Genomic DNA, 8993 nt, shown 5'->3' on the forward strand with positions numbered 1-8993 from the left:
ATGATGTGGAGATGTACTTTTGATAATATATTTGAAAATTTTCCCATAATGTGATTTTACTTAAGCACACAATCTATCTGTAAATGAAAATGAAGAATAGCCAACACTCACAATTTTAATGACATGCCAAACACTATTGTAACCGAAAAAAAACTATAACGCTCCAGTGGTCGATATATTACAGCTACCAGTAACAGATCCATGCGAATTATTTAATTAAGTAATAATGAATATGAAGAATTTAAAAAGACAAACGAAGAGAAGAAACAGAAAGAAATAACGAGGATAAGAATGAGAAAATAGGAACTAATTGAAACAATGTGTACATTGAGTCCGGATTTGCTTCAATTACTGAAGTATATAAATGAATTGTAATAAGATTTAATACAATTTATTAAAATGTGAAAAATATTTTATTATATATGTTCAATTTTGTAATCCAATTAGAACCGAACATGTCATCTATTAATTAATATGGATAAAATAACTGAAAGTATGTCATACCAACTGGACATATAGCTTTCTTTCACAACAATAATTATGAAATATGATTTACCTGATGCTGGACATGGTGGCTGCCGAATATAACTCATCAACAACGTACCTCTGATGAGTGGGCCATGCAAGGCCTCCGAGATCCGAGGAGTAATCTGTTGGTCCAAAACTAGAGTATCCGGCTGGTACTGTTGGTGTTTGTAATGCTACTACAGGTGTGTTCAATGCAGACTGCGTATGGGCATTCTAAAAGCATAAATGGATTTCTCATAAATTTTGAACATCTTTTTATCTCTAACACACAATGTATATACTTTAATAATTAATAAGAAACTTTTTCTCTGTCATTTTTAAAATATTTTTCACAAAAAGAAGGAGTTTATTTTCTTCAATATCTGGATATTGTATCTTGGAATTCAATTTCTAACTTTATGTTTTAATAATTATTGCAAATTATATAATTTTTTTAAATTTATAAATATGAGAAACTTAGAAGAATTGTTATAAAATAAAGATTAAAATAAACATTTCTTGTAACACTCATTTAAGTTAATAATAATGAGACAATTACATCATAATTAGTGTCTTCGGAGAGAGGTTGCGCAAGTGGTGTTGGTATAACCACTCGAAGATTAGCCCTGTGAGGATGAGGTGGTGGCGGTGGAGGCGGAGGTTGCGGCGAATGCCTAGACGGATTGCTGCCTTTATTTGCACTACCCCCACCAACTCCGAGTGCGGGCGAAGGTCCTGGACTAGGTGAACCACCCAATGGTGATGACGGAGGATAGCCATTGCTCATTTCCAACATTCCTCCCGGAGGATATACTACAAGAAATAGTTTACATCAAGTTAGACGCAAATTTCTTGGAAATATTGGGAATTTATCACTCTAGCCTTTTGTTACTAATTAAAGTTACCTGAATCCGTCTCAGACGACGATGGACGTGGAGAAATGCTGGTATGTGCCATCTGTGGACTAGATCCAAGAAGAGATTCGCCGTAACTGTTCACTGGTACAGATACCGGTAGCGTATAATTCGATTGTCCCATTGTCTACAATCACAACAGACAATGCAAATTAATAATACCTGTAGTGAAGAGTGTATAGATATAGCGCTGTGCTGAGCAGTTGATAGTAAATTTGCAATTTGCTATTGTTCTATCTTAACTTTATGTAATATAATGACGCGTATGTATATAAACTCATATTTAATTCTTTTCTTAGTGACGAAAATAGTATCCTAAAAACAATTGGATAAGCAATTTTAAGAGAAACACGTCAAACAATTTTTTATATAAATTCATATGTTTTGATTGTGTGTTTTATTTAAATCGAAGTTAATTGTTCTATTTAATTATTCTCATTTTAAATTAAAATATGTTAAATTCTTACAAGTTATAAATTGTATATGTTAATTCTATATGTTAATTCTATATTAATTTATATAATGATAAATAAATAATAAGAAAATAGTACACAAAACATTGTTACTTATATATGTGTGTGTGTATAATTTTATAACATACATACATATCATATGTATAATATTTTTAAAATAATAAAATATTTATTATAATAATTGCTAATAACCGTAACATTTGCTGCAAAAATATTCTACGAAAAGAGAATAAAAAAAAATCCTTACCACGTGTCTTCTCTCTTTGTAGAAAAATAAGCACAAAAACAATCGTAACCTACATTTACAAAAATTCATCTGTGCCTCGTGATAGGCCGTACTAAGATTTTAAATAAAACATAATATTCACATATCAATTATTTTAACAAAGACGATAAATTTAAGTTTAAGACATTAACTAACTTGTTTAAATAGTCCTTATATAAATAAAACTAGACAGTTTTAAATATTTTGAATAACATGTTTGAAGAGAGGGGCCCCGAGATCAAAAATTATTATATAGAAATATCTAGGTATTATATTCGCATTCCGTGAAGAATATAAAAATTTCAGACGAATAAATTAATTGGCGTTTTGCATAAACGTAAATGTGTGGTAAGCATAGTAAAAAAAAAAAAAACTGTAACTTTTTCTTTTGCATAAACATAAGCTCGGCTCGATACAACTGACATTTAACTTGATTTGAATATTTACCCTGCTGCCATTGTGCTGATGCCTCTGCATCATCATCTGAAACTCCTCGTCGATCTTCGTATATTTGGCCTCGGTGCGCGGGGTAAGATTATATTCGATTGCGTCGGGTTCCGGACTCTCTGGAGACATGGCACCCTTATGTTCCTTCTTGTTGAGCGCCTGCAAGTGTCAGCAGACAGGTTCACGTGACCACACCGCCCGAGGGCACTCAACCTTCACATGCACGTTAATTTAACACCAAGACGCGCGCTTCTTATCCTATACCCGGTTTATTCGCGCAATTATACTCGCGTAGAAAAGGAAAAAGGGATCGCGTTGCTCTCATCGAAGTGAAACCGCGTTCCCCAAGCGTGTAAGACCGTATTGTACGTGAAACATCGATTTTATATTCTTTGTAAATTATCAACACACCTAATATAATGTGATAAAATTAAAAGAACATGCCTAAAGAGAATGATCATTCCAAAACTTCTCAGTTATCTTAAAACAATACACGTGTCGCGGCGTAATCATACGTTGTATCAGATTTTTAGATATCGTTTCTTAAAATTTAATGTTGTTCTTTTCAAACTACTCAATTTTAAAAGTCTCGACACCTAATACGAGAATTTATGAGCTACAGGTTGGAATTTCATTAAACTAAGGCCCGAGTGTATGTGTGTTCGAAAATTGACCCTGTTGTTTACTCGTATTTCTGAAGAAAAAAACCCTTCAATACGTAGTAACGTTCAATCAAATAAAATTTATCTGTATTCTAATCCGTTGAAACAGCCGAGGTCCTTCTCAATCCTTTTTATCATTTATAATTCTTAGCGAAGCTTCTTCGATACACCCTGTATATTCGACACTGGCTGGCTTGATCTTGGCATGTATACATATCCATAAACATGAGATATATATTTCTTTCCCCATTTCGAAAATTTTAGCGAAAGAGAGACATTTAAAAAAAAAAAAAAAAATCGGCAACGACATCGATACTTCGATCCTTGGCGCATCCTCGTTCGTCCTGAGAATCCGTGACGGATAAATAGACTCACCTCGATAATATTCTTGTTAGTGAGAGACTCGTGGGGTTCGTTGTACTCGGTGTACTTGAGGAGAACCTTGTCCATGTCGGTGCTCGCATACTGGTATAGCTTGTTGCTCGAACTGAAGATAATCAACGCGATCTCGCAGTCGCACAGTACCGACAGTTCGTACGCCTTCTTCATCACGCCGAATTTCCGTTTGTTAAAGGTCACCTGTCGCATATAAAAGCAGAAGTGGGGATCGCATCGAAGGTCAACTTCAGCGAGGTTTTGAGTAAGACTGTTAATAAAGGTAGGCGCAGCCAATACTCTTCGTTTCGCGATAATTGATTCGTCGCGTTATTTAATTGCCCGATCAGTTACGTAAAATCGCATCAATAATTAACAAGTTTGATCTTTTTATACGCGTTCTTACGTCTTCCTTTCTCACCGCGAGCGTAAATTTATTTTCAGAAAAAAAAAAAAAATGTATCTACAATAGAGCCGCCGTGTTTATATCCGAGAGACGATTATCTTAATTATGCACTATTCTGCACTTTATGTAGAAAGGCGAAGAGTAGAATTTAAACGTCTATATTCGAAATATTGACTTGTGATACTCGGAAATTGATATTTCTTTGCAATAATAAAAGGTGAACAAATAAATTTCTGCTGCTTGTAACGCTCCAATTTTCCCCACGACAACTTCCAAAAATATGTATACTAATTGCAATAATGAGCGCCGCAATTAAATCGCTACAGAAACGTCAGACCTTGTGTCTGATTGAAAATATTTGAAATTACCTGACGATTCCGTTCGTCCGTGATACGTGAAATCTGAATCTTCTTTCGACCCATTGTTGCACCACGTCTTGAATAAGAGGCAAGTCTTCGAAATCACACTGGATGGAATATTAAGAACACTGCAACACAAAAAAGAAACACACTTTTATTCATTTGGAAATTCAAAATTATATTAATCTATAATTATATTAATCTATAATAATAATGAACAATGTAGAAAAACATGATAATATTCGTATGTAAGAACGTCGAAGCTTATACTTTCTCGTTGTCAAAATGGGGAACGCAATCGTGACGGTAAAGAGATTACAAAAATAGGTTAAATTACGTAAATAAAATTTATATTTGTATTTTACAAGATACATTAAATACTCGTCGAGTATTTAAAAGGTTTTGTTCAAGAAAAATATTTGGTCACGAGAGAATTTCGAACGGAAAAAAAAAAAAAAAAAACGGAAAAGTTACCGGTAGAAAGGGACGTTTGGCTTTTAAATGATTCCCGCATTACTCGTCTCTCTAGATTTAATGCGTTCCGCTCGGGGTGTTGCGGGAAAAAGGCTGTGAGCGATAAATAAGCACGACAGTCCGCGGAGAGCGACAGAACTGGACCGCGCTTTAAAACCTAATATTCAATGGAAACTCGAGCGCGTGTCACTTTCATGTATCGATTACGACGCCGTGCGTATACGAACAAGTTCGCAAAGCGCCGGCTGGCGTGTGCTTCAGAGAGCCCACGGACCGGCAAACAAAGTGTCGAATCGTTTACCACTGCGAGATTGTGGCTTTCAAGCGGAATAAAAGGGAATGATGTCGTGCGCGACGTTGTTATGGGAGGAGAGAGCGTGTTTTTCAATTGGAATTGATAATTGAGCCGCCGCAGCGACGAGCTAATACAACGGAATTTTTAACTAAGTGTTGAGATAAAACGTTCGTTTACTCTGTGACAGGTATTCTCCTAAAAAATAAAAAAAAAAATAAAAATAAAAACAAAATAAAAAAAAAAGGAATATTTATCTCGATTCTCGCGGACAGATCATAATTTCCAGTAGCGTGATTGATGACTTTCGACCAAAATGACAATTGCAACTAAACTACAGTAATCGAAGTGCTCATTACGACAAAAAATAAATAAATAAATACAATTTTTGAAACCCAGTACGGAAAGAAGAAACAATGTTATTAAAATTAAAAAACAAAACTATTATATACACGGGTAAGCAGAAAAGAATTGCGAATCGCTTTTAAAATACAGTTTACATTTTGAATATCTCGATCTTATTCTTCTTTTATTTTTTCACTCATTGTACATAAATGCAATACCTTCAATCGATGTTTTTTTTTTTTAGCTATGTGTTTATTAAGCGTACCGTTTCATAATGTACTGCGGTTTGTATATTATTTTTAATATATTAATACATTAAATATCAGATTGAACTACTCCGATTCGTCAGTTTTATGAATGGTTGATCTTTGATCGCAACGCCGAAGTGTCAAGCTACATCCATTTTTAATGCACCGCCCGAAAGAAGACTTGTCATTATTATTGCAATATATTCTAAAATCGCTCAACGACGGACAATATAACGATGGCCGGCAAATTAATTGTCACGATATTACTGTAATATACTATAAATACGGAACTATTACGGTACAGCATAGAATTAGCCACAAGCGAGACCGAATTAAACGTTTCGGGCCCACAAATAAATCGTCAGTGTCGGGAGGAAGGGGAACCAATTTAAGCCAGTGGGTGTTTTTACGGGCGAAATATATGCTCTGGGTCAACGAATTTGCATCGCGGCTAAACCGCGATGTTAATCCTTTAACTTCGGCAACATTAATCTTTTCTTATGTAACGTGTCTACTAATTAACTCGAGCCTTTTAGAGCGTAACTGTAAACGACACGAAGGGCGGACAAAAAAATTTGCGATCACGACTTTTCAACAAAATCGTTGCAATTTTACAAACAACTTATACAATTGAATGCCGCGTTAATCGCTTGCCTTAGTAACCCGAGATAATTTATATTTTACAGATACGCATATAAAAATATTATTCCAAGATAACAAGATAACTGAACTTTTTTTTCTGGTGCAGCTGAATAACAGAAAGAGAAGGTATACAGCGTGTTTAAAAAGAAAATGTTGTTAAATAAACGCGAATATAATTTATTAAATATTGCTTACTACGTTTAAAGTAAACCAACTGTATCAGTAAAAACTTTGTGTTGTCTACTATTGGGAAAAAAAATATTAGAAATCCGAAATATTTATATTTCTTATTAGAAAATGAACTTTTTTTAAACCCTTGCCATTTTTGTCGTACATCCCATAATGGATATACATAAATAAAACGTAAAATGACACAATAACTTATAAAATGCGTTTATAAAGTTTTATTAAGAATGACAAATATGTATATATGAAGTAATAAATAATAATTACAATCTTCCCAGATGTATTACAAGTGTTGTGACATGAGGCACATTTATATTACATATTTCATGTAATGCGTTTATTGCATTTAATGCACTGAATTCAATCTGCGCACGCTTTGTATTCTTTAGGCATAAATCCCGCTTGTTAAAAATGCCATATATCCCAAACAGGTTAGATGTACAAGATAACAATCTAAACAAAGAATACAAGAGCAAAGTACTTGTATTTTGTTATGCAATATACTTTACTATTCCTCTACACTCATATATCAGGAAATAACCACTAAGTCTTTTGCATGTCCTACAGTAATTATTATATGTAGATTATAATTTATGTGATGGCGCTACTTAACACAAATCGATTCAACTCATAATAATTTCATTAATATTCACACACACACACACACACACACACACACACACACACACACACACACACACACACACACACACACACACACACACACAGAGAGAGAGAGAGAGAGAGAGAGTAAGAAACTGAAATCATAATACAATATTAATATAACATAAAGGCATGTAACAGAGTAGTTGCGGAAAAATTACCTCCACTCCTCCTATTTTTTTCTGATTCCTGCGGCGTAAATCTCAGCGTATTTTTGCCGGAGTTATCCTATATTTTTTTACTCCGACGTAATTTCTCTTCAGAGAAGGTATCAAAAAGAATCCTTCGTCACGATTTGAAAGGTCGCAATTCAGTATCCTAACGAGTTTCGAACTAAATTTCTGAGTTGAATTATTTTAAGCGGGAAATGACCATCTCATTTTTTTTTACGTTGAAGTATCTTAACGAGTTTTAAAAAGCGGAAACAAAATCTCTGCTCGAAATAAACGATGTTACTTATTCGACCATTCTCTGAAGATTAATTTATTGAAAAAACTGTCGATTTTTTTCACCGAATACAGTCCGAGGATTGTCAGAAAGAGGAGTGCGAGAAAAACAATCCGATCAGAGACAGTAACGAAAACGCAACTACCGATCGCCAAGAGAATGATGATTCATCGTGCGTTGTATTCAAATTGCTTTCTAGCCGCGGAAAAAATATGAAACACGAACGCGCGATGCGTAAATGTACGAAAAGCAACAAACGTCTCGCGTCGGCAATTTTATCGATGCTTGATCATTGCAAATCATGGAGTTCACTTCAATGATCTTTTTATAGAATTGTCATCACGTGAGAGACGCACATTTAGCTCTTTGCATTTTCCCGAAAAAAAAAAAAAAGAAAAAGAAAGAAAGATCTTACGCCTCTCGTTTCGTCCCCAGAGTGTACCTCTTTAACGCGATTACGATTTAAAAACGTACGCATCGATATCGCACGGTTTTGATGAAATTATAAGCGCGACAATCAATACGGAGTGTCGTTACATTTTAAAAATAAAAAATGGGTCAAAATAAATCCGAATGACGGACTTGGCAAGATTTATTCAAAGCATCATGATACGATCTGATATCAAAGATGGATACTGTAGAATGGAAGAAAATGAAGAATCCAATTCTTCTTGTAAATACTTCCGACTAAGAATAAACTAGCAGGATTTCTGAAATTGTCAATCTCAAAAGTTGAGAAACAGTGTGAAGAAAATGGAGATGTTTGGGTAGATTAAAGGTGCAAAAATAGATTAACCGCTTATCAAAGCAAATACATCTATCGCGATCATGGAGAGGATATAACAGAGTAATAGATAATTACGAATTGTATAATGCAAGGCAGATCTTGCCTCTTTCCTACAATGTTCGAAAGGCATTGGTGCCTAGGTAATTAAAGTAATTAAAGGAACCTTTGTATTCGTATGGCAATGACGTTAGCTGGGAAGTAGAAAGCGATTCCTTTATCTCTCGCAACCATATGCCGTATTGAGGCAGATAGCGTTAATTGCTTCGATCGTTAATGCGGTGAAAATGTAACGATGAAATACGATCCCCCGCCGTCTGAGAGGAAAGTTCGCCCTGTACCAGGCGATCTACGTCTAATAAAGCAAAGAGTAGAGAATCCTCGGTTTGCAATAAACAGTTCCGCAGGAACATGGTGGTGAATGGGACGGATCTCGTTTGTGAAATCTTTCATCTTACGCTTTATCGCTACCGCAAACTGTAACGCGCAAAAATGCTTCCTTTC

General features: G+C 34.8%; 1 protein-coding gene across 7 annotated transcripts in view; it reads right to left on the bottom strand.

Annotated features, from left to right (window-relative positions):
• LOC108755853 (myocyte-specific enhancer factor 2) overlaps positions 1-8993 on the bottom strand; it is an 83706-nt gene that overhangs the window by 9560 nt on the left and 65153 nt on the right. For 4 of the 7 annotated variants that reach the window (XR_001939791.1, XM_018499187.1, XM_018499188.1 and 1 more), the window contains exons 2-7: positions 4418-4536; positions 3644-3847; positions 2607-2765; positions 1413-1548; positions 1067-1320; positions 557-741 (exon numbers count right to left, since the gene is read on the bottom strand). Coding sequence is in view for 6 of the 7 variants with exons in the window: in XM_018499187.1 (XP_018354689.1) it covers positions 557-741; positions 1067-1320; positions 1413-1548; positions 2607-2765; positions 3644-3847; positions 4418-4471 (992 nt within the window). In the remaining variant the exon portion in view is untranslated. The remainder of the gene's footprint in view (positions 1-556; positions 742-1066; positions 1321-1412; positions 1549-2606; positions 2766-3643; positions 3848-4417; positions 4537-8993) is intronic. The other 3 variants (XM_018499191.1, XM_018499190.1, XM_018499192.1) reach the window with 3 other exon arrangements.

The sequence above is a fragment of the Trachymyrmex septentrionalis genome, unplaced genomic scaffold (assembly GCF_001594115.1).
Source record: "Trachymyrmex septentrionalis isolate Tsep2-gDNA-1 unplaced genomic scaffold, Tsep1.0 scaffold9, whole genome shotgun sequence".
Classification (NCBI taxonomy): Eukaryota; Metazoa; Arthropoda; class Insecta; order Hymenoptera; family Formicidae; genus Trachymyrmex; species Trachymyrmex septentrionalis.